This window comes from Ciconia boyciana, chromosome 11, assembly GCF_034638445.1.
Source record: "Ciconia boyciana chromosome 11, ASM3463844v1, whole genome shotgun sequence".
In the NCBI taxonomy this organism is placed as follows: Eukaryota; Metazoa; Chordata; class Aves; order Ciconiiformes; family Ciconiidae; genus Ciconia; species Ciconia boyciana.
Window position 1 is genome coordinate 13,019,135 of NC_132944.1, and position 26,240 is coordinate 13,045,374.

The 26,240-nt window shown below is 40.6% G+C and overlaps 1 protein-coding gene across 1 annotated transcript; it reads right to left on the bottom strand.

Moving 5' to 3' along the window:
• Positions 1 to 754: 754 nt before the first annotated feature.
• Positions 755 to 25,546, bottom strand: GXYLT2 (glucoside xylosyltransferase 2). Its single transcript, XM_072876460.1, has 7 exons — positions 25,204 to 25,546; positions 17,411 to 17,600; positions 17,077 to 17,208; positions 10,461 to 10,712; positions 9,293 to 9,416; positions 5,892 to 6,064; positions 755 to 5,145 (listed from the first exon to the last, which is right to left on the bottom strand). The coding sequence occupies exons 1-7, from the start codon at positions 25,416 to 25,418 to the stop codon at positions 4,963 to 4,965; spliced, it is 1,269 nt and encodes a 422-aa protein (XP_072732561.1). The 5' UTR covers positions 25,419 to 25,546; the 3' UTR covers positions 755 to 4,962.
• Positions 25,547 to 26,240: the final 694 nt, after the last annotated feature.

Below are 26,240 nucleotides of genomic sequence, written 5' to 3' on the forward strand. Positions count from 1 at the left end.
TTGATTATGGGACATGCAACCAAACACCAGAGGACTACACACCTCCCAGGCCAGAGATGAAGAAACACTGTACAGAGTACTATTGTTTTACAGCTGGCCTTACCTTTCCTCATGAATATCAATGGGAGTTTTATTCTTGACTTCAAAGAGAGCATGACTGAGCCCAACATACCATACAGTTGAACAAGTTGAGCAAGGGAGAAAACAATTTCATCACCAGGCAGACAACTGGTTTGGCTGAATAGACAACTCACAAATTTCTGTCACACAGAGATGTCACAGCAAAACCAAGGACATTGGAGCAGTGACCACACTAGAGTGTCAAAGAAATAAAATTAAATACAAGAAGAAGGGAAGGGAAATGATGCTAAAGGACCAAATCCTCCAAGGAGCAGGAGATAATGGAGAAACAATAAAAAGTAAGAGTAAAAGGTAAAACTTCAGTTTCCTTTGAGACCAGATTCTGGTCTATGGTCACTGTAACGCAACTGGAGTTGCAGCATGACCCGTTAGCACTTTGAGGAAAGTAAGTTAAATGTTTGTATTTGTCTCTCTCAGTAACATATCCAATCTAATACTCTCTCACTACAGTAAGAGTAAAATTGTAAGAGAAGAACATTTTTCTCTGCTCGATGCAGACATACCCTGTATACGTACACTGTAACATCACTAATACTAAACTCCATCCCAACCAGACACACACACACACACACATACACACAATCTTATACTTAAAAGAAAACTATCAAAATGCAGAGCTTGCTTAAAACTTCATTTATTTGTAATGTAAGCCAAAGGATCTTAATCAACACAGAAATGCACTGCTAGGCCTCCTTGGGAGCTATAAACAATTGGTGCACTTGTCAAATAAAAATACACAAGCAATTAAATGATAGAGAAAAGGTACAGAATTCTTTACACATACGCTCTTGCTGTGTACACACACACACACACACACAGAGCAGTTTCCAGTTTCCACCTGTAAGTGAAATGATAGCGAAGCTATCCAAGCCCACTTTGTAATACGCAGGCAAATAGCCTAGAAAAACTCACATTATATAAATGATGCAACCAAATGCTTCCCTCTCTGGCAGTTCTTTGTTGTACAAGGTGCACTGGTAGCCTGACACTTTCTTAAATGGCTTTGGGCTAAAAGGAGGTGCTCAGCAGCTCTTAGCATAAAGCCCCTATTTATCTGCCTTCGGCAAGTTCAAGTATAACATAGCAAATTTAAAACCTGAATATTTGACGCTGATACAGCAAGGACTTGGTTACATGCTTAACTTTATGCATTGCATATAAGCCTACTGACTACACAGGCAAAATTCAGAGCATCAAACATTTGCTGGGTTAGGGCTTATGTTCAAATAACCCGGGCACAGTTCTCTGGGCTGTACCCTGCTGTTTCTTTCTCAGTGTGAAAGGTGATTCTCTTCCTTTGTTATCAACACATTCTGTGTGCTGGAGTTCCTATTCATTTAAAGAAAACTATTTTGGTTTCCGCCCTATGCTATGACGACACTGCTCAAGGTGTTACATTAGCAAAGGTGTTTTGGTTACATTATACCATTGGAAATAACTAAAATACACGAGAGGAAGGGGAAATGAGGATATAAAGTCTATGTAAGTATTTACACATCCCATTATTAAAATAAATGAAGGCTAATTAACAAGGGATTAGCCACAAGTATGAAATACAAAATGAATGAAAAGTCGTTTCTAAATAAGATTAATATTAGACTCAACTACTGTTAAAACCAAAATATAACATGGTTTTGGAAGCTGTAATAAAATATAAATCAATAGTTCTAACAACAAAAGTTACATAATTGTTTTGAAACACTTTGGAGAGCTCAAATTATAGCTTTTTTTTTTCTCAGAAAAAGCACAGCAGGGGGGACCCTCCCCCATTCTTCCTGCAAGTTGATATTACATTAACAAAAGCCTTCATGTTAAAGCATATACTTCATATATCTTAATAGCTGTTGAGAACATAACACAGTTCTTTCTAAACCTAATGTAGCACCTCCTGTAAGCATAAAAAGCATGGTTTTAATCTCTAATCATTTTATATGCAATAATGCCTTTGTTTTATAATGAATTCCATTCCTTCATTTTAATGTGCCCATAGTTGCAAGGTTCTGCTGAATCATAGCTTACACAATCACAGCCTCCTAAACTTCAGAGGCTTAGCACCAGAGTTGCAACTGTCTGGGCAACAAGACTTCTGCTCTGCAACTTTCTGTGGCTTCTAGGTACCATAGACAGGAGGAATTCAGAGTGCCCAGGATGCATCTCATCTATCCTCATTTGACCTACAGTCAGCTTTACCCTGATACTTGAAAATAAAGATCAAAAAGCAAGCTAATATTTATTACAAGTTCTCACTATTGCTAGCCTAAAAGGTTACCTGTCGCACGTTAGGCTTACGTGATCTTAAACTTTTTAAAACAGCATGCTGAATTTTTCCTTTCATTGCCTTTTTGTTCTGAAGTCTTTGAGGTTCATTTGGGTTACATTTTCAAACTTTCCCCTGTAGCTAGAAATGTACTGTTCTTTTTAAGTGGCAACTAAAACTTCAGTTAAAATAGAAACTACTAAGGCAAGTTGTGAGATACAGTAACGTCTACATTTAAGTTTAAATGCCCTTCTGGGTCCCACTAGGAAATTCCGGGCTTTCAATCAAAATAGATGCAGAGCTGCCTCTGTCCTTTGCATGTCAATTTACACTTATGTGGCAAAGACTGCAAGATAACGGATCTGAGTCGGAAACATGCACAAACTGTTGATTAGAATTTGCAGCATACAGAGGCGCAAAGAACAGATGGTTCTGTTTGTCTGTCATGCCTGCGAGGACTAGCGCAGACCAGCAGTGAAATTGCTAAGACCAAGACTGTCTGCCCCTTATTCCAAGCCTGTATCTTAACACCTCCTCTACTCAGATGACTCTGTAGTGATGCTGTTTGCCATGCTGTGTCATTCACACAGCACACTTACGGATGCGTCACAGACATTTTCACACTCTAGTGTTTGGAAAAAGTTTGTCGGCACTTCATCCTGTGGACAGCCTGTTTATCTGTCAGCCTGAGATGCCAGCAAGGCCTGTATTTTCCCTCCTCTCATGAGCTGCCACACAAGGAGAGAGGAATGTGCAAGCTAAAAGGACTTTCTCTTGGAGACTGTTTTCTTATAAAACTGTGCATCAGTCCTGACTGGATAGGGTAGAAACCCCTAAAACTGCAATTCTTCAGAAATCCTACTTTTTAACTTAGGAAACATATCCTTTCCCTCACCCACACACCCTAAATATTTATCTCTAATAAATGTATGTTACATGTACAAGATATACAATTTGTATCAGTTCTTGTCATCAGAGAAAAGCTCCATGTATCTCACCCCTCTCCTACTTTGCCTATTAGATATAAAAGTGAGTAGTTCCAAGTAATGGCTAATTTTTTTTTTGCTGAACAGACTTGGAAAGTAAGATCATTTTCTCTGCTGTTTTCTTTAAGCACTCAACTACACACACCCCTCAGGGCTTACACTTAGAAGATGCCCTCTGGGAGTCTGCTCTTGTATCACTGCTCTTCAAGAGTGTCCTCACTTTCAATTCCCCAGTGACTCGTCCCAAGTACCTTTCAGCTACTGCGAGTTTTAATAAGCTCTTGTCTGTGCATAGCCTAAGCTGATCATCATATTTTCGAAATCTAAACTACGTGAAGTAGTTTAAATAAACGTCAAAGCCGTCTTGTATCCTCTTTCACTTTGAGGCTATTCATTATGATCCTAGCATAAAACTCTCTGCTTCCAGGAACGAAAGTGCCAGGCAGAAATACATTTCTATGCCCCAGGTTTCTGGCGAAGCAGAAAAGGGGGTGGGGGGGTCAGAGGCAGCATTCTCAGTCTCCCAACATCAGGATGGAAGAATGGTTCTCGGTGGCATACCATTGTTACTGTGCAGTAAATGGCAATTAAAGAGGATTAATTAAAGAGGAAAACAGATCAATAGTACCTGGTTTTGTACTCCTCATTCACAATATTCTTGGACTGTGTCTAATGTAATTAGTATTACCAAGTTAGGGAATACATTCTTAAAACTGTAAGAGACTGGAGGGGAAGAACATGACTGTACTCCACGCAAGAAAGGATTCTCTTTCTGTTCTCCATTAGCTGTACAGGCGCCACAGCATCCACTGCATCCCCCTCCCATTTCTTGTACACTGTTTTTCCTATTTATGCTGTAATTATTTTCCTTCTAATTCCTTCATGAGAAGCCTTCACAAAACTACTGAAGAGCAGAGAGGAAAAATGACAATCACTAGACAAAAAGTGCTGTAAAATACAAAGTAAATAGGCACTTCTAGCCCCTAATCTTTTTAAGTAAGCGAAATCTTAGGCCCTACACGTGAAGAATAGCAGGCAATATACTTTCACACAAAGTGCAATTTAAGCAAATACTTTCCCTTTACTATAGTAAATTTTAACTCATCCTATCACAAGAGTGATCTTTTCTGTAATTCAGTATTCTCATTACAGTCAAGAATATTTGCCCTGTCATTTCAAGAGTTATATGCCCTATATGTTACATAGCTCATACCGTAACTTCTTTGTTAAGCCTAAGATCAGTACAAGCTTTTGCACAACTTCAAAAAAAGTTACAGTGAATACAGCTGTTCTTAAACAAATAACCAAGCTAAACTCATCAAATAAAAGTGAGAATCATCAACTCTCCCTGTTGGAACCAAGAGAAATGTAGGAAGAGAACAAAAGGCCTAAGAAAGGACAGTTTAGGTGGACTTCTAGGATTTCTTCTGTTTTTGTAATTTCAGGGGTTATTAGGAAATTGGATACGGAAAATATTTTAAGTCTGAGTTTCAGTAAAAGAGGTCATACTCTTCATTTATATGCTTCATGAGATGGGGGTGCAAGAATTAAAAACTCTGCATAAAAATATAGCTGCATTTAGTATCTGTGGTTGGCTCCCAAGTAGACAATGACACGATTTTCATACACCTTCTTCATAGTTTTCTCAATTTGCTTCAAAAATACTTGTGGAATTCTCCCACATAAAGTGTGCACTGTATCCAGAAACTTAGACTGCAGAGGGTAGTACAAAGACTGGAAGAGATTGTCTTCAAATGGAAACTAAAGAAAAGAAAAAAAGAATTATTAGTTTTCACTAGTTACAAAAATGGCATTTTAGAAGTTTCCGTAAGATAAAACCTTATATAGGTAAGCAATGACTTGTCCCTCACCTTCCCAGAGTGTCATCAAAGCCTGTCAACTTCAACCACTGGTCTGCCTGTGAGTGCTCGCTTTCAGAAAAGTTTGCTTGGGGGTATTACCTGAAATGGCCAGCTCCCCAGAAACTGTATTTCTAGAGTCTGTAGTTAAAGCAGGTTTACTAACATAGGGATACTGTAAAGAAACAGATATTTTAGAGCGTGGAGTTGTACATATACAACATTCAAAGTGGAAATATGGACCTGTGTCTATATGCCAGCTTCTGCCTTCCATGTGCCTAGAGGCACTAGGTGCTCAGGGAGGACAAGCTTTCATTGGGTATTTATGGACCAGAGGTGCAGTACCAGCAGGAAGAACTCCATTCAAACACTTTTTTCCACCTCCAGTATTATAGAAAAAGCAATTTATCAGCTTTTTTGATTAGAAGTTTACTATAATATGAAGGAGGATCATTTAAATAATCTCAAATACATGCATGCAGTAAGACAGGAGAGGCCAAAGCAACTTGTTATTTTGTGTCTAATGGGTATACATAAAGCACAACTACGCTCAGCCTGATCTGCTGGAATAGCAATCTGAGTGACCCAGTTAAAGCAGTAATCTACATTGAAATAAAAGGACTGCCTCTATCGAGATAGACAACTTACATCACGTATCACTTCATAGAGTGCCTTGAATGTAGGCTGTTTGTCATCATGGTAGACGCCTCTATTTCCATGCAGAATAGAGACACCTTCTTCTTCTGCACCTTTACAGTTGCTTCCGTACATACAGTGATCAGGCCGGTAGTTCCACTGACAGGGAAACACATAGAGACACTCTGCCAATGTCGGTCAGGGGAGACGGCAGGGGAAGAAAAAAAGACATGTCAAACAAGAGTTACAACAAATTAAACCATGTTTCTGTGAAAAAACTGGGACTGATGATCAGAAAAATTTCAGTTACTTCTTTTGCAAATATCCCAAGCAGCAGCTAGACACAGAAGCTTCCTTTCCTCAGGGGATGACTATACATATCTCAGCACTGTTAGACCTGAACTAACAGAAAGAGAGGGCAACACAAAGACTGGGTGCAAACATAAACCAAGGGAGCATTTTACAAAGCTATAAGTGACAGAATCAAACCCAGAGAGTACGCACCAGGTGGTACTATCCAGGGTCCTCTGCCCTAGTAAGAAGTTTCTGGAGTTACAGAAATGACTAGGGAAGCACACACAGCAGTGAGGGTTATGCAAAATCCTGAATCCTTCTGGAGACAGCATGGGAAAACTTGCAAAGTATATCCAGTGTTTGCTGCTGAAGCTTTCACTGAGGCTATGACAATCTGTTATACTGCGATACAGCACAGCGTAAGAGGTAGTGTATTTTATGCATAGTCCTTCTAAGAGTTGTCCTCCATTAATTTCATAGGTCCGGGTTATTTAAAGATGAGCTTAATTTTTCAAAAGGGCTTGTAACTTCCTTTCTGCTACTGATTCTTTTTTTTTTTTTTAAACTTTCTCTATGCACCTACAGTATTTGCAATATGCTTGTAGTAAATCATGCCAGTCCCTCTGACGTTTTTGCTCCAGAAATGGAGTACAATGAATCACTGCGTGATGCTGGCAGGTCATGCCAGGAGCACTGAAGACTGAACTCTTCACTTGGCCTTTCCTAGCTTCCCAGGAAGTCTGCATCTGGTCCTGTGTGGTTCTTGAAGAAGTAGAAGAAAAAGTTTCTGCAACATTTCTTCCCTTAAGGCCTCTCTAGCAGGAGAGTTCTCCAGAAAGGGTAGCTTGTAAGTGGTTTCCATTCAGTCTGACCTATCACACATGCAGAATTGCTCCCCGGTGTTGCTGAAAGCGCAGGAAGAGCAGTAACGCCCGATCCAAACCCTGTTACAGTTAACTGGGATCCTCTCAGTAACCCTGAACAGATGTTTGCAAGTACAGCTCATCAGCAGGTCACTATGGGGAGAGGATGTCATCAGGTGCTTATTAGCTTTCGTACATGTCACTTGAGTATTCTTGAGCTTCTCCTCACCGTGATGCTTTTGCACATTTGTTGCTGCCACAGCTGGACTCAAACTCTAGCTGATCTGCGAGCCTTCAGATCCATTAATCATCAGAACAGCCTTCGGAGATGGGAAAAAGGGTTCATCTCTTCAGGCCCAGGTAACACAGTTCTGTGTATTTTTAAACCAGTGCACTGCATCTATAAAAAGCCACCTGCAGCAGTCTTGACTGATTCCTTCCCGGGCCAACTTCAACAATCCAGCAGTTTAAAACCTCAGGAAAGTCTAGTTTTCTGTTTTAATTGTATCCAGTTCTTTTGTTTTCTTTTCTTGTGCAGTCTGATGTTACAGAATTCGTAAGAAATTATTTACCAGTTACAAGGAAAAGACAGACAATAGTGCAGAAAAGAGTCTCAACATGTGAATTTGATAGAGGATGCTCTCCTCACAAAATTAAAATATTTTTGCAATCTTTGTTTTTTTCTCCATACTTAAATTAGCAGCTTGACTTTGACTTCACAACTAATCTGGCTTCATCTTTTTCGTCCTCCAGTAGACCCTATTCCCATAACATTCATTCCTTTTTGGAAATTAATTTATGATTTCATAATGAAGATTTCTTCCACTTTATTTTTTCCATAGGATTGAGGGTAATACATGGTGTACCAGGGATGCTGATGTCTGCAGTAAACAGATGTTAGCTTATTGCTTTGCTTTTGCTCTCTCCTTTTATTTGCCTCGATTTGGGTATATCCAATTACCTACTCTATGACTCCTTAGAGAAAAAGAAAAGGGAATGGAATAAATAAAGATAAATCCAAACTTATTCTGTTCTTAAGATCACTTGAGGGAATACAAGGTCACATAGGAAACAAGGACAAGCAAATAAGAATGGATACTCAGCATATTGAGAAGCATGAAATAAGGTTCTTAGCCTCTTTGGGAAGCACATACTATGCTACAATTTTGAAATCCTTGCATTTCTCAGATGTTACTGGTTTTGGAAGTGCCTGAAGTAATTTCTGTGTCATCAGTGCAAAATAGTTACAAGGGGCTGAATTTCCAGAAACTGTCTCGGCACTTGTGGAAAAAGTCACACCCTTTTAAAATGAAGATGCCTAAACTTGCCAGTTCCTTGGAAGTACACACTCATGTGAGTAAGACTCCAATTCAAGAGGAAACAAAGGACAAACCAAAAGTGTTCCAAGTTGTTTATGGGGGCATTGTGCAAGAGTGACAGACAGGAATCAGATATGACATTTTGCTGGGCTGACAAGTACATACATATTGGTCACGCTGGTCCACACTAGGACAGGCGGGTTATGCCACCTGTTCTCCAAGAACAAGGTTTTGAGAGATCTGAAGTCCTCTACAGCTCTTCATAGTCCCAGAGGAAGCAGAATACAGAAGAGCAGAAAATGCACAAATCTAAACAGCAGAATATAGATGACACCACGCTGGTGCCTGCTGAGGCTGGATCATTCAGCTGAGAGGCTGGAAGCATCTTCCTCAAAAAATAACTTTTAGTGAAGGAGTGAAAGTAGGGAGGGCAACAGTTTCAGAGGAGATATTTCAATGGCTGTGTCTATTTTCTGTTTATATTAGCTTTATTACTCATTTGCATAAATATCAGAACTCAGCTGAATTTCAGAAAAATAGAGCATAGCTTTGGAGAAAGTTTGGCAATTTCACATTCAGATAAACATCCAAAACAAGAACATTTTTTAGCTAGGCCCTGGTCCCGTGACGCTCTTAAGCACACATACAACTTGAACTTCTTTCCTGCATTCGATCATTAATGTTATACTTCCTTATTTTCTCAGAATCTCCAGAAAACAGATTTACATATTCAATGGAACCAAGTCCGAGCCCCACTACCTGCACCACTTTCGGAAGTATTTTCATAGGTTGTAAATCCTAGGTGCACTTACACATTAACTTCATGCCAGAGTACATTATGCATATTATAAATAACAAATAGCACTTTTTTTTCATTCTTCTAGTTCAAGAAATTTTCTTAACTCAGACAACGATGACTCCAAGAATCATTACTTACCTGGGTTAAAGTAAAAAATTATATTTAGTAAATCCTGGTCTCCCCATGTAATGTAATTTTTGTACTTTTGGTATAATGGATATAACATTTCCTCCCAAGTCAAACCACTCGGTATCATGCTGTTCTGCAGGGCAGAAACACAGAAGCAATGGGTTAATACCATGAACAGTGATGCGATATACGACTCAGAGTGTGGCACCCACATATCCATAAGTCTGCTAAGCCATGTCAGATACCTAGGTGAAAAATGAAGAACTGCCAGGAAATGTTAGACCTGGATAGAGTTGGAACAGCAGAGCTGACTGTGCTCTTGTTTATCTAAACAGGAAACCAAGGTCTCCTGGGTCTAGCTCTGATGTCAGCTCCTGCTATTCACAATCTTCCTATTCTGAGCAACAGGAGGGAGAAAAAGTGGAAAAGTGGGAAAATGCAAAAATGCAGGGACAAGGTGAAAACTGAGGTATAAAAGCGAGGAAAAATGCAGACTAAGAATTATCTTCCCTGGGAATTATGATATTAAGAGCAAGGTCTTTTTTAACTCAAGCTGTTCCTGTAACAGTATGGGAAACCCCTGGCCTTGACTGAGGAAAAAGACCACTTGGGGCAAATAAAGTTTTTAAAGAGAATACGTGCTCAATGAAACAAATAGAGATTTTACAAGTCAGGCCTTTCACAAAGGAGGGCAGATGTCAGATGTCAGTGAAAATGTTCCCTTCTCAATTAAATTCAATTCCCGTATCAATTAATGAAGTCACTTCATCTGCAGCAGGATACAAAATTCCATTTACAGCAGATGGAAAAAATTACCAGTTTCTCTTGATATTTACATCAAGCTTTCCAATTTTAAAAACGATACAGTGACTGCACTGAAGATCCTTGAGATTATTCTTTCATGTATCTTTCAACGGGAAATTAAATGTTGAAGAAGCCATTTTTACTACTGCTAACAGACTGCTTCATCTGCAAGTTCTCAGTGCTCCAGCCTCTTGAGGAAGTTTCACTTGTTTCAATAATAATTTTCACTATAATTGCTTTTAGTATCCAATTATATATATTCTATCTTTTTCAGATTCTTTATATTACAAACTTTATATAATTTTATACTGTTTTACAAGATGTGAAAAATACATAAATCATTAGTTTCTGCAACAGCTGTACTTCTTCTCACCTTGAACTGAGTGTTGCGTATCCGTGTTAAATTCATTAGCATCACTCCAGAATTGACTCCAGTTGTCCCATAATAAGGGTGACGCGCAAATCGACTATACCAGCCAATCTTTGGTATTTCGTGTTCTGGGGCCATAGCAGCTAGCTGTGTTGAGTTGAACTCTTTCAGGATGTGCCAGATGTCATCGATGGGCCTCAGGAAGAGAACATCGGTGTCCACATAAAGGAGAGAATCCACATCCTTTAAAATGACCTTTTGGGTTTGCACAGCGAGGAGAGGAAGAGATGAAAAAGAAACCAAATAGACAACAAAAAGGAAGATTATTGGCAAAAGGTACTTTTATTTTAAACTGATAACTTGAAAGAGGTTATTGATTTATCAGCTGAATGTAATTACACATAGGAACAAGAGTTATCAGGTTATTGGCTTGTCATTTGTTTTGTTGTTGTTTGTTTTTTTTTTTCAACTGCACAGCACAACAGCTACCAGACCACAGAAGTTAGATTCTAACCTTCATATGAAACAGTAATCCACTGAGCTCTCAAAAATACCTGCAAGGACTATTTAGTATCAGTTCAGAAATAAAATGCAAAGAACATATATTTACATAGCTTTGTTAGTTCTTTTCAAGATCTGTAAGTGGTGAAACACATAGCTTCCTCCATAGACAGAAAGGGTAAGCTAGCATAACAGAATACTTTTCATCTCCATTTGGTATCATGTTTCCTTACGCGTTTCTAATGACTGTTTTTCTTACTACAACCATGTGCTCCTAGGAGACTTACATTCATTGTTAATGTATACAAATTATTTGCATTAGTTAAGAAAACCCTATCTATCACAAAAATGTATATACATCCTCCTGAAGAACAAAATTTGCTTGGTAAATAGAAATGTCATTTTAAAACTTATCAGGTCAGACTCTGAACTCTGTTATCGGACTCTATACCGGGAATAACCACAGTAAAGTTAGTCAAGTCAGAGGGTGCAAACTGTAAATTAGATCCAGGATATTTAATCTATTCTTGTTGACAATGTTCCCCCTTGTGGCTATCCAAATCCTTACATGTTCATTTGTTAATTTTAGTAGGGCAAATTATATCGTCCTTCAACAGCCCATGAAAACTCCCTTGATGTGTGCACCAGCTATTTCTAAGGTTGTTTGTTAAGTAATAAATATCATTAGTTAAAGTTGATCATCAGTTCCAACTTCATTTTTGGTTGCTCTTCTTCATTAGTTGCTAAAACTGTCCAAAAATTCCTAAAGGACTGAAATTTTCTTACTTTGGTCTCAGCCAAAAGCCCTATTTCTCTCTCTTTCTTTGAAAAGCAAATCCAAAAGGCTATTGATTTTCACCAACAATCACTCACTCATCCAATTGCAAATATACTAATGACAAACTGTCAAACAAACTCTCTTTCAAACTATTTATGCAGGTAACAATAAATTCTACTAAGAAATTGAATTTTACATAAATTGAAATGTATTGTGACTGAAGATTACCTGTGAAATAGAGTGAACAACATTAAGATTTTGAACAAGTGGGGGGAAAAATTACCTTTAGGCATGCTCAACAGGCATCCACTAAGATGCCAAATCCATGAGTATGGACTTAAATGAGATTTTTCACCTGACTGAACACTTCAGGATTCAGACTGACATTTAGCCAAGTTTAACAAATCCCTGGCCTGTATTTCTGACATGATAACTACATGTTCTTCCTACATAGCAGGACAAGCGGGAGAAGGCAAGTGTCTCTACATTTTAAACAAAAGTTACGCTTACAAGAAACTCCAAGCAAACAAGTCCAACACAATCCAGATCACTCTGCTGGATGGAAGGTTATAGCAATACACCATTTTTCCACAAAAATACAAAACAGCATGTGGAGGTATCAATAAATGAGGGACACAAATAGTTCAATAACACACTAAGAGCTCAGAAGCAAATATTTGCAAATGTTAAGTATCCTGGAGTCCAGTACTAAAAAAAGCCAAGTAAAAAAAGACAGCTACTTTAAAAGTAAATCAACAGAAGACAGACAGTTGAAAAGAAGAAAAGGTTTCTCAGCTTAAGGATATCCTGGATATTGTATATTACTCTGCAGACCCAGAAGCCCTAATTCATAGGGACCTCTTATATGAAGTCATATAAAATCAAAATATATTTTAAAAAAAATCACCCCAAAATTTAGTCTGAGACAAGAGATAACACATGAATACAAAGAGAGCAAAAGCTATTAGATTTTGCCTGAGGGATTCACAGCACACTGTATACCACGTAAGATTTTTTCTAAGGGTGCCCTGGTAGAGAGACAAGTTTGGACATTTCCAGCAGAGGGTTAAGGGGGAAGTTTAATGGGTGCATATAGACACTCTTCCCAAGCATAAGTGACAGCCTGGGCACTGCTTCTTCCAGCAGAAAACTGTTCTTTCAGCAACCTTAAATATACACATAAATTTAAGCCTGTGGAAGTCAATCAACTGTAATAATTTTCCTATATATAAATGGATTCAAGCAGGTATTTCAGTTCTTTGTGAAGTGGGTGCCTACCAGCATTTGACCCCACACTTTCTGCTGTGTATTCCTCCACTCAGGATTCACAGGCTCTCCTTTCTGGTTTGTCAAAAGATTCTTTCCTCCCCTGTGTCCGAGGTGTTGCCCTGCAGTGATACCCAACAGGCTAAAAGAAAAGCTGTACTACTTCCTTTAAGCCCTTCACACTTTTCTCTTTCACATGTGAACTGTTAAGACTTATTTAAAACCTACACGTCAGTTTGAATTGATCACATCCCCTTCTGGCTGTGCATTTAACTTCACCTTGGGTAGGGGAATTTAATTTCAGAAATTGCGGCTGTTAAGAGTTCCTTGCATAGCTCCCAGGATTTCAATGGAGTTACACTGGGGATAAACTTGATTTAAATAACTCCGGCATTCCCAACGTCCCATAGCTTTCAGGTAGCTCTGTTCCCAAACTAAATAAGAGTTTAAAAAAAAAAAAATTAGGCTCTACACAGCCCTTAAAATAATATTTAACTTTTACTTATTCAAAAGCATACAAGAGGAGGTGATGAATTTTTGACTCTGCTGATATTCAGTGTCAAAAGCAGCTGAGTACCACAAGGCAAGCCTGTGGTACAAGAGACCTTGCTCCAGCTTGCTCTGCCTGAACCAGACGCTGCACAGCTAGGGCTGGCAGTGTGCTGAGCCTGCCAGGAGGGCTAACCAGAGGGACATAACTGCAGGTTAAAAATGACATGCATCTGACCTGGAGCATAAACAACACAAGACTGTGTCTGGTAGTCTGAGTTCACGCTTGCTAGCACAAACCATGTAGACATACCTGACAGACTGTGATTTTTGAAACAAATGGTCAGGAATATGACTTGACTGTGCTTGTCTTCTTCCTCACTCTACAGGCGCGTACAGCTTAAAAGTGTGATTTTTTTGCAGCTATATAGAGTATTCTTCGTAAATCTGTCAAAAAGTTCTGCACAGAACTGGCTATATTTAGCCTGACACTTCACTTAAATACTCAATTATCTGTAATTTGATTTCACAACTTCTGTCTCCCTAGATTCTCCCTGTGTTACCAAGGTTGGCAAGTAGTAACACACTACTGTGTAAACACATATTGGTGTATTGTGAAGCTGTGCTACCTAATGGTTTGCAATGGCTAGCATGGCAGTTTATCAGAGCTTTATCCAAAATTAGGGATAAACTACAAATCTTGATGCTAATGTAGCAGTACCACAAAGTTGAGTTACTACACTTAATTGTAGTAAGCAATTAACTCAAGTTACAACAGAGACGGAGACTTTTGTCTAGATAAGGTCCTGGCATCTATTCCCAGTGCCGCCAGTGATCCACCAGGTTGGATACTTCAGCGTACTAAGAGGACACCTATAATACAGGGCTATTGCTAATCTACCTTAAAAGCTCTTAAGTAGATTAAGTGTTTTGAGAAGGTTCTAAATGTTAGTTACTCTTAGAACTAAAATCACCCAAAAATCCCTTAAGCATTTCATGATACTTTAGCTGATTGTTTTGGTAGCTCCAAAACAGCAATATAGAGACAGCTGCAAGCCAGCTCTGTGGTATGCAACATTCGTGAGACCAGAAGACAGTTTTTCACTTGATGTCTTAACATCCATGTTAGTATTACAAAACAGTTTCAAGTGTTTGCTGAGAGCATTACCCTCCTAGTTTATTTTTAAAGTTTAATTTTGTGCTTCATTTTCCTTATTCTGCCTTTGCAAATCCCATTGATGGTTTTATTGTAGTAGACTGCAGCAAGGGATTTAGACTTGTGAGATTACACGGAGGCTCAATCTACTTTCCATATATAAGTAGCAAACATATGATCAGATGTCACGAACTCCTCTACAAAATGTAGGATGCTGTATGATCTTCCTTAATATTTTAGTAACCCAAGCAGATTCAACAAGTTGGGAATGTGTACATCGACCTGTTACCCAGGACAAAACAGTTCATTACTACAAGCTGCAGGATCACATCCCATAGCTCTAGTTTTATCCGTGAGTAAAACCATTGAAAGATTCTTACACAATTTTCCCTTTAACACACTCCTCCTACCCTCCTGTCCACTTTCACATGCCTGCTGGTGCTGCAGGAGAAAGATTTCTTTGGCAGGAGGCACTTGTGAATCAAAGACTCACATTCCACTCGTGCTTAGCATTATCAGGAGCAAGACAATTTGCACAACTGAGGGCTAAACAGCTGATAAACTCAACTACTGCTCTCCTGGGGTCCTCCCTAAATCCAGTCACATTTTATGCCGCTGCAGGAGAAAATGCTTAGGACAGGGAAGGATAAGAAAAAAAGGATACTGACATCCTGCTGGTATTCATTTAAAATACAAGCCAAAATAGTTCTCTAAACAATAATACGAGAAACCCTCCGCTCCTGCTGTGTGCAGACTGGATTTCTACAGTGTTGTCTCATTCAAAGGGGACATCAGAACCTAGTTATCAAGCACCGATAAAAGTAACAGTGGCTGAAACTACCCAGAAACAGCCTAAGGTTCTGCCAGGCTGCAAACTTGAGTACCAGAAGTCCAACTGGACACTTGCCACCTCAGCTATTACTACAACTTGTTTTCTTTACTATATCTGTATCAACTTAGTGTCAGCTGCGACTACTCTCGGCCAACCCCTCCTATTCAAAGCCATAAACCTCAGCCTGACCACACACAACATTTTGCAATTGCCCCAAGAGAAACAAACATTTACAGTTCAAGCTGTCTTCTAGTTCTGCTAAGACAACATGCAACAGTCTAATATTCCTTACAAGAAGTTACTGGAGAACTTCGGCAACATGTGAGTGACAAAAAAGGAACCAAAAAAGCACTGCCCAGCCTAAAGGTATCAGCATGAATACATAACCCTTTTCTGTCATCAGAAGGGTGATGACAAACAAAAGTGAAACCATTTCTGTGATGAGAGTCTACCAAAATGACAAAAAATACCACAGAAATAGGAAGAACAAAGAATTGTGTTTACCCAGTGAAAACAACCCCCTTTGAGTACATCCTTACAAACAATCTGGATTGAACAAGCTAACGCTTAGGGATTACTTTCCAGGTGATATAAATATTTACTCAGGGAAGAGAGGATCCCTGCTGAAGTTGGAGTTACTTTCAGCCCATCTGGCCTTTGTGCATTTGATAGTCTACCCCTAAATGGCAGATAAACAGAACTGCTGACAGCACATATTTTCTCACATATGTATTCATAGTCTACGTATCTGGATGTGCAGCTGTCTCCTGATTGTTTCCATCTGAGAAAGTAAAGATTTCTTTGTCGTGCCCCCATTTCTCATAAGACAGCAATGAAGAAATCTGGATCATGTGAATAGCATGTCACTTTATTGGAGTCACCCCAATCAACAGCAATGCACAAGATATATTTGATAGATGTTCTGAATTCCACATAAATCACTTTATGCAAAAGTTCTTTCAATTTCTGTTATTTCTGCATATGCAAAATTGTTATCAACACCTTCTTTCTTTCCAGCAACGTTAAATATTTTCCAAATTTATGACACTGTAAGTATTATACAGTAAAGAATACAAATTTTCAGTGAACCTGAAGATCCCAGGACACACAAGGCTCTTGCATGAAATATGACTTTGAGCACACTGGAGTTATTACCTTAAGGGCAAATCTGGGAAAGGGAAAAAGGGAAAAAGAAATAAAACTCAAGGAAAAGGGATTGCTGAAGGCATCAGTCTAAGGGCTAACATGTGGAAAGGGAGATAGTGGGTAAAAAGGATATGATGACTGCACACTGAAAAGAATGTTATTTATCAAAGGCATGCAGCATCTCCCCTGACAGAGCTCTCGCACTGAGTCTGAAGAGTCTGAGAGGCTAATGGAACTAGAGACAAATAAGAAACACACATTCTTTGTTAGCAGGAGAAAAAGTGAGGCTGGATTTCTGTTTTGTTTTTTTAAGTGGCTAAAGCACAGATTAAAATATCTTTAAGCAGATGTTTCAGCCTGAAAATGGTTTTAATGTTACACCAGCAAAGCTTCCTTTCTGCAGAATTAACTTTTTCTTGAAGCGACCTACTCAGAAATCCAGGTGCCTTACCGGAAGAAAAAGGCGCTGGGCAGCACATGGTTTGAATAACTTTTTCCATTCCTGAGCATTTCCTACTGAGAAGGTTATTGGGTAAATGTTGTATTCAAACTTCTTGGTATAGGAGGAAGGCCATTCCTTTAACTGAAAGACACGGGGGGAGGAATTAGACACTACATGTTATATAGCTTATTTTAAAATAATAGGCATGCATAATGAATTTATAAACTGCGTACAGCAAAAAAGTGCTTAGCTGCTACTTGTTGATTTCAATGTAATTTTGCTCAGAGATTTGCAGCTTATAACTAACTCATTTATTTATTTACCAAATTACAAAGAAACTCACCTTCTTCTCAAATTCAGGCTTAAGGGAATCCTCAGCAAAAATGTGAAAACAGAGCCTCCTGTTGCTAAAGAGAACTGCTGATTTCAGCATGATTAGTGTCTCTTCCAGCCGGTCCCCACATGCCACAACTGCCAGATGCATGCATTGCAAAGATGAAGGCTCTTTTGAATGTTTCTGTTCTCCAGGCTTCCTGAAAAATCATGAATAGGCATATAAAAAATACTGAGGTAAACATGAAGAGAATTCCACATTAATAGATATCAGGGGTTTTTTTCTTCCCCTTCATTATGTAGGGATCAGGAGGTTTTTTTTCTGATTAGATATCCACAAAACATGCAAGTGTCATGCCAATTTTGTCAATGGTACAAATCAAGAGTGTTAAAATTACAACACAAAGAAATATGCTACTTTCAGAAATTTTCTGGTTATTCTTACATTGCTGGATTTGCATAAATCACTGCACTACATACACAGATGAAACTAATTCAACAGCACCTCAAACCAGACAACTCGCTCTGTGCAAATGATAGCTTTTTGTTCCAGCTTAGAGGTTATGAAGCCAGAATGGACTTATTACTACCTAGCCAACTTTCTAACACAGTGCAGATTACAGAACTACATCCAGTAACTTCATTAACAGGCCCATAACTTTTGGCTAGACTGGAAGAAGACATCCATACTTTAAAAAAATCCACTCCATCCATATGTAAATTATTCTAACAGTTAATTAATTTTGCTGCTAAAAATGCATGCCTTAATCCTGGCCTGAAGGTACTGGCATAGTTTCAAAGGACTGCTCTCCGTTTCACCCGATGGAATCCTTGAGATTTTGCTAAAATAGAGATTTTTAAAAACAAACATATTCACATGTCCCAGATGAATCAGACTATATTCCACAAACCGTCAAGGGCCAAACTACGGGTTTTTCACTTAGCACGCATCTATGCGGGCTTTAAATAAATTTCAGCTACACTATACAGGAATCTGCATCTAAAAGGCACATTGAAGCTACTTGCTAGCCAGAAAAATCAGAGTTCTTTTGAGGAGTTGAAGACATTTTGAAAATAATGGCCTTTTGGTTTTGCATGTCCCCCCCCCCCCCCCCATCAATATGGAGGTAAAATCACATCCTCCAGGAATGCTTCTACCATATTTTATTCACATTCCAACACAGATCGCATTTATACTCCATTAGATGAATGTCTGCTGAGAAAGCAACTAAATTACAAGCATCGTAATCATTATAGGAGAGTTCAAAAAGCTAATCATAGATCACTACCAGTTCTTGACATATCACTGAACAGAGGACATCAATCCCTGGCTCTTCTCAGCACACGCAATTACATACATACAATTAATCAGTAAAGTTAATACTAGAAACAAAAGTTCTAAATAAAGAGAAAAATGACAGTTAATAAAGCTGTCATTATCTTTTGCCAGACATTAAAATGCTGCTCTGTATAACAGCAGTGTTCTACACTACAGAGTAATCCACTTCTGTGTTAAGGAATACCAGCCAATGGTACTTTACTGACTATATAAAGCAACATGTTTCATTAAGGGTTTAAAGTCTTAGGCTTCCATCTTAATTAAACACCAATTTCATCAGTGTATAAATAATGGAATACTACATCTATGTGAAGTGGTATTTACTTTCCAACCTATTAGTGTAAAAACCACTGAATTATTGAAGTGAATAATTAGCTGCTCACACAGATCCCCTTTTCCCCCCTTCTCCCTATCTCTTTAATGTTTCCTCTTAATTGAGTCTCTAAATCAAGCCATATGCAGGATGAGAACTGCTTTGATATAGCTTGTGGCAATGGAATTCACTGAGAGGGGGACTAAACTCTAAGCTTTTATTGCAACACTTCAAAACCCAACACCAAAGCACTAAGCTTTTCTTTGCAAATTTTAGCCACAGTGAACTCTCCATTATGCAGCTATTTTGTAGTGAAAAATCCAGTATATGTAGACAAGCACTTCCAACAAACAGACTTGGCAGAAGCAACCCTCGATGAAAGCAGAATGCCCCGTAAGCCCATGGGAGCTACAGATGAACAAGAGACATCCTGCCTGCCAACACAGATGCCCTCCCAGCCCCAGAGAGTGGAGGAGAAAGCTGAGCCTTGGAAAAGAGTAATTATGAGTTGTGAAGGCCTGGGCTGAAGGGGTTCAGGAGCCTGCAATTGCCTAAGTAGGAATAAAAATCCCCAAGAAAAGGAGCACGAGGTAGTATTTGAACTGCCTCAGTAGTAGTCCAGGACACTGAGGGCAACAGTTAGCAACGAAAGGTGCAGAAGTATGTTGGGACACAACTTTTTGCATCTTTTTATAAGTACATAAGGAAACCAAGAGCACTGTGAAAACAAAAGGTGAGCTGGAAAAGGAGGAAAAAAGAGTGCCATAGCAGGATGCATTTAACAGCAATTTTAGCTTAGCCTTTACAAAATTACTATTATTATCCAGAAGTCTGAAAAGAGGCAGGTGGAAAGGCAGTCAAACTGCTAGGAAGGCAAATGAGCAGAATACAGCAAAGAACATCACAACTCCCCTTCCCTTGTTTGCTTATATATGCATGTCCATACATTGCAGGGAGGAAGGGAAGGGAGGGGGAGAAATAACATCTGGATGAAAGGATATTCCTTAAAGATCTGCAGGACACAGCCAATGTCTTCAAACCAAAACAGTGCCAGTTTGACCAGCAGCATCTAGGGTGCTTCTGCTTTACACAGAATAAATGGCTATGCTGGCTTATCTGGATCCCGTCTTGAAGATAAGAGGGCCTCCACCATGTGTTGTCAAGAGAGAAACTGGAGGTTAGAACTTAGCTTATGCCAGTGGAGCAGCTACTTCTTTTCTAGCAGGGGTAGGTCGGGCTGGGCACCAGGAGCCTTCTCATTCAAACAGGCTTACTCCTTAATGAAAGGCCTTCTTTAAGCTGAGGTTTCATACAAGATACACACTGAATCCTGATTCAATGCAGTGTATCTCCTCTAATTGCAAATGTTTGTTTATCGTGTAGTTACCAGTGGTTGATGCAAACATACCGGGAAGCTAGTAGTTTTCTGAAACACTACCTGCTCAGATGTTCCTAGACAATACAACAAATGGAACAGATGAAAGATGCATACTTTGTTTTAAAGGATGGAGTACATTAATACTGTGGTAAATTTGTACAAAGGATAAAATTTGTTACATAGAATAAAAAACAGCTGGCAAGCAAGAAAGAATATACTGCTAGGTTATCAACCTAAGACATTAATAGGTTTTGACATAGAGAAGTACTCAGGTAGTGGTTGAAGGGTAAGTAAGCTCCGTTTTTGGCTCTATTTCAGTAAGTCAGCCCCTGCAAAGCTTTGGGTGCGTCATTAATTCTTTATGCTTTAGTTGTCCTATCTGTAAAATGGGAACAGCTGTTACAGGAGCAAGTCACCTACCTCAAGAGACTTCCAAGCACATTAAAAAGCACATAGATCCACAGAGTACTACAATTATTATTATTAGCCAATTCTTCCTAAGATTTATAAGTGCATTCATTCAGTTATAGTCCAACTTATTGGTTATGGATAGAATCTATAATTGGATTTTATAACCTAAATTAAATGTTTAAATGCATCTAAAACAACACAGTGACCTGGGCCTTAAAGTTTAATGTGTTTGACAAGAACAAATAAAGAAACCATATACCCAAGGTCTTTGTTGCCTTGCTATCCTTCTTCTAATTTCAGTACATAAATGTAGCTTGTCAATATATTATAAATCTAACTCATATAACATGTCAAACTCTTTGCTCTGTTCCCTGTTTTACCCATCTGTTCAGAGAAAATTGCTTCCTGCTCTCCCTTACCTGCTGTTCTCCTATTGTATTATTATATGGCTTTAAAATTAAGCATTGTTGCCTAAGATTAAGCACTACAGAAAGCATCACAAAATACTTGCAGAATACCTCCCTATGAAACAGCTGAAGACAGACTTGATAAGACGTAGCACGATAAAATGTTTATAGCAAAGGCCTTCCAACAATACAGACCAACTCCCATCCAGTTGCCCAATGGTATTTTATTTACTGCATACATTTTTTTCTGACAGGCATGGGTATTGACATAGCAGAAGAAGCCTGAGTGCTCAAGCACAATAGTGTACATTTCTAGGTCTTAAAGTTTAGATTACATGCAATTTTCTTATTAGTCACAGCCAAAGTGTCTCAAACGTAATTAACCCAAAACCTGTCTAAATCAATCCAGATCCATTCAAAATAATGAATTCCCATCTCATTACAGAGCCTGCTAATCTATTCAAGCCTTCAAATTTATTCCTGAGAGAAAGATAATGCATGCAGATTCTTACAAAATGCAATATAGTTGTTAGTTTTTGAAACCTTCTTCATATTATGATCTCATTTACTCTTGCAGCATAAACAAGGTTAGATGTAGGCATTGTATCAAAACTGGTGATTCACTAAATAGGCTCCTTTCCTGACAGTCAACACTGAGTCAATGTCCCAACAGTGGCTTCATTACATGAGACACATTCTCTCACACACTTTAAAATATAAATTAGAAAGGCTCTAAATGTTTTTAAATAAAGTTTTCTCACTTCAATGCAGTTGCACAAAACTGACTGTAGTTGCTGACAACCAAAAAACTGTTGAAGTTGTAACCTTCTCTACTGCCCAGAGAAAAGGGAGAAAAACACTCTTGTGGTTTTGTATCTTCTTTTATCAAGTGGGTTCTTTGTTAGACAGGGATGAGGTATTTGGGCATGTCATTATAGGCTATCAAACTCAAGCCAAACTTGCATGTGTGAGCACACAGGCTGCAAAGAAAGAAAAAGTATCTTGACAGCTTGCCATATGAGAGATGTTTTGCTTTGGAAAAGTTACTTCCAGGGAACTAAATGTGCTGGCAAAGGTTCACTTCCCAAGCCTTGCCACGCTGGTTTAATAGAAAGTGTGGTCACATCTGCCCTTCAAATGTAAAATAACCCTTTTGCTTTTTGATACTTTGCACTCATTGGTTTGGCACATACTTATAATTCTTCATATGAAAAAAATCTTACTGAAGGCATAGGACTTGCCACTTCCAAGAGGAAGGATCAGTAAAACCACCATCAAAAATCAGTTTTCAAAGCTAACCAGAAGTTCAAATGCAGTGCTCATCTAGATTTGCCAAAATTATCTAATGACCAAAGCAGGACACATGAATGTATTTACTAACATTTGCTAGGTACCAGCCAGCTAATGATATGTGACTAAGTTAAGCTTTTATCATGTATGACTACTGACCTTAGAAGAAACCTGCACTTCTTAAAACTTAAAAACTAATGTCTTCTATTATTATCATGTGACTACAGAAAGCTGTATTACAAAATCCAAGTTAAACTACTTTGCCTGCAACATGACTGCTTCTTATAAAGCAAATGCACATCCTAGATGACGCCTTTGATTACTTCGGAGTTTGGCCCCAAACCTGCATCCTTCTGACGAAACTACACAAATCAACTTGGCAAAACTAATTAAAACAACTTTTTACATTCACATAGACAAAACTTCACTAAGGTTATTTGAATCAATCATGCAGTCTACATATAAACACATACACCATGATCAGATCACAAGATCTCACACAGTCATAATCAGATTTTTTTATTATCCTGAAGGAATCAGATCATATATGATCTCTCACATCAAATAAAAAAAATATTCCTTTGCTCATAAGGAGTAACTAAAATAATAATTATTTATATTATAGGAATGAATAGGCAGTAACAACCCCGATTCACCATGTTACATTGGATGTGCTTTACTACAAGCACATGCATAAGCAAAGCCTATTAAATCAATGGGAATACCCACTCCTGAAGTTAACAACTAGTTAAATCACTGTCTGTTTCTTCCACTCCAAATTCCAGCCCTCTGGAAACAGCCTCACACTGCTTTCAGTGTATCTTGGATCAGGCTTTTTAAGCCAAGCAGATCCCACCACCTGATGCCTTCACCATGCAAGTGTGGATGTGATTCGTTCCAGGATGGCACCCGCTGGCGGGTATTTCTGCCTTTCCAAGAAGGCAGGCATCTCCTCGACTTAGACCACATTATGTCACCCCCCCCCCCCCAAAAAAAAATTTATTTTTTATGGATACCCTCACTTAAATAAATTTTATTTTATTAGTAACTAACACAATACAGAATCTTTCAGCAAGGGGCAGAACTGGACCCACAGAATTGTGCTTCTCCATTATACAAACTCCTGCTGGTGTCCATGGTGCAGGATCACGCCCTGCCAGCAGATGTGAGGGAAAAAAAAACAACAATCAAGCCCCACAAACAAACAAGCAATCAAAAATTTGAAGAGAAGGCATGGTTTAAATACAGAATTCCTCTCTTTTTTTTTTTGTTGTGTTGCAGACCTTGTAAAAAGTACTTGCAAAGTCAATAAATAATAGAAAAGTTAGATAACGTCAAATATTGGAACAAGAAGACGCCCACTGAAAAGCTCCTTGAAATGCAACAGTTGTTTACACTCCCTAGCAGTTTCATACTTTCTGGGCTCCTTCCTTCAGTCTTCTTGATTTCCATGATAATCGCAGAGATATGCCTTAAAGAAAAATGACTTCAGGAGGTACAGTTGCTAGTGGAAATAATCCTGCTTTAATACATGCATTTGAATTCTGTCCATGATCCATTCTCAGCCACAGTAAACATCTCTTGCATTCAGCAGGGTAACAACGCTTGTAAGAAACCAACTGCTTTAATAAGTTAAGGAATAAGAGCTCAAAAAACAGGAGTAGTCTTTCATTCAGAACATCTCTGTGAAATCATGAATCAAAGACACAAAGACATACCAAGTTAATTAGATATATGAGGTCACACTAGCCATAACATCGTTGGAATGCAAAGGGGAAAACAGTCCTCCACCCACCGAAAGCACGCTGCCCGTATCCTTTTCTGAAGTAATTACAGTTTTTTAAAAAATATTCTGCCTGTAAGGTGCTGCAAGAGGGAACACAACACACCACGATTTCAAACTCTTTTTTAAAGTTCTGCTAAATTAATTTACTTATAAAAGGCATTCAAAACAAAAGCTCGACAGCTTAAAATCCGCTGATGCCTCGCAGTTTGGAACCCAGTGGTACCCCACAGAAATAGCCAGCCACCTTCCCTTCTCCCTGCAGCATTAATGAAAAATTCGCAGAAGCGTAGCTCCCGAGACTGACAGCAGCTCCTCACGGACGCCAGCCAGCCAGTACCACATTCCCCACGTCAGCCTTCAAAACAAGGCCAAAACTCATGGAAAAGCAGCTATTTCAGAGGCCGCCCTGGCACAGGCACGCAGAGGAGGTTCCGCCCCGCTCGCACGCAGGGACCAGAGGCGGAGGTACCACCTCCACGCACTTTCGTGGCATCTCTGGCAACCATGCTCCCAGTGAAAACACGCAGGAAAAAGTTTACCCTTCTAAGGCCAGAGCAGTTCGTGCAAGAGTTCCTAATCACCGGTCACCCGCAGAGGCGAGGGGAAAACGATCTGCGAAAGGGAAGTGCCCGAAGGACCGGGCGGCAAAGAGACGCCGGAGAGCGGCCACAGCAGAGGGGACCCACGGGGCGGGACGGCCCGGGCACGCGTGGGGGTGGGCGCGCCTGACAGCGGGCGGGCTCCAGCGGCCGGGCCGGAGCCGGGCAGGAGGGGCCTGGCGGGCTCCCCGCCGCGGGCAGGGGCCGGGGGCGGTCGCGCGCGGGGCGCCGGCCGGCCTCGCGCGGGCCGGGAGCGCGGAGGCGGAGCCGCCGCCGTTACCTGGCGCTGGCGAGTTCGCCCCCGGCAGGGCTCCTCCGCGGCGGGCTCCGGCTGAGCCGCGGCTGCCGGCGGGCGAGCGGCGCGGCGGGGCGGGCGGGGGCGGAGGGCGCGGGCGGCGGGCGCGGCGGCGCGGCGGCGCTGCCCGCCAGCAGATAGAGCAGCAGCAGGCTGCCGAGGCACAGCAGCGCCGCCGCCACCTTGCAGGAGAGCCGCATGGCGCGGGAGCTCAGGGCGCGGGGCGCGCCGCCCGCCCGCCCCTCAGCCCGCCCGCCGCCGACATCGCCCGCGGCCCGGCGCGGCGCGGGGACGTGGCCGCCGAGCCCCGGCCCGGCTCCCGGCAGCGGGGGCGGGGCGCGCCCTACCGTACTCTCTGGACTAGCCGCCCCCTCGGCCCCGCGAGGGGGGCCCGCCTGCAGCCGCAGGGGCCCGGGCACGCCCGGCCCGGCGGGGCGCGCTGGTCTCTGCAGCGCTCGCCCGATCGCCACAAAACCTGCGGGGGACGGCTGGCAGGCAGAGGTAGCGGGATGGCAGAGGCTCTGCCAAAACCTTATTGTCTGGTTACGCGGTCATCACGCAGCCTTTCCTCGTTGCGGGAAGAAAGGCGAGGCAGGGCTCTGGGAACCTAGCTGCTGGCGGTGCCTTTGATGTCCACGCCCCGCGAAGATCCCTGCTTGTGCAGGTGCGCGGGGCCAGAAGAGCGTGAGTGCGCACAGAAAGGGGAGCAGGAGAAAAAGCTGAGAGAGGAAATTGGTCTCTGAGGCATGTGTCATCTGCCCGTGCTAAGAAACGGGCAAACTCGTGCCACGTTTCCCTCCACCTTGCAGCCCCAGTTCGTCACCTACCTACACGCTGTTCTCGTCCCACCTGCTATGAAGGCAGGTTGTATCGGGATAAACTGCAACACTTGCAGAACAGCGAAGGAATATAAGCATTCGCTTACTTTGGGGTGGCTTTGAACTTGTCCTCATATGACGGATCTTAGCCGGGCTTCCATGCAACATCAGCAGAGATCACAACACTGTGAATTGCACAGAAAT

What these genes read in the sequence shown, in the direction of transcription:
- GXYLT2 (XM_072876460.1), bottom strand. Translation starts at nt 25,418, where the DNA reads ATGCGGCTCTCCTGCAAGGTGGCGGCGGCGCTGCTGTGCCTCGGCAGC. An exon ending in GGCGAACTCGCCAGCGCCAG is followed by an intron (nt 17,601 to 25,203) that starts GTAACGGCGGCG and finishes ATGATTTTTCAG; the next exon opens with GAAGCCTGGAGAACAGAAAC. An exon ending in AATTTTTTACTTTAACCCAG is followed by an intron (nt 6,065 to 9,292) that starts GTAAGTAATGAT and finishes CGACATTGGCAG; the next exon opens with AGTGTCTCTATGTGTTTCCC.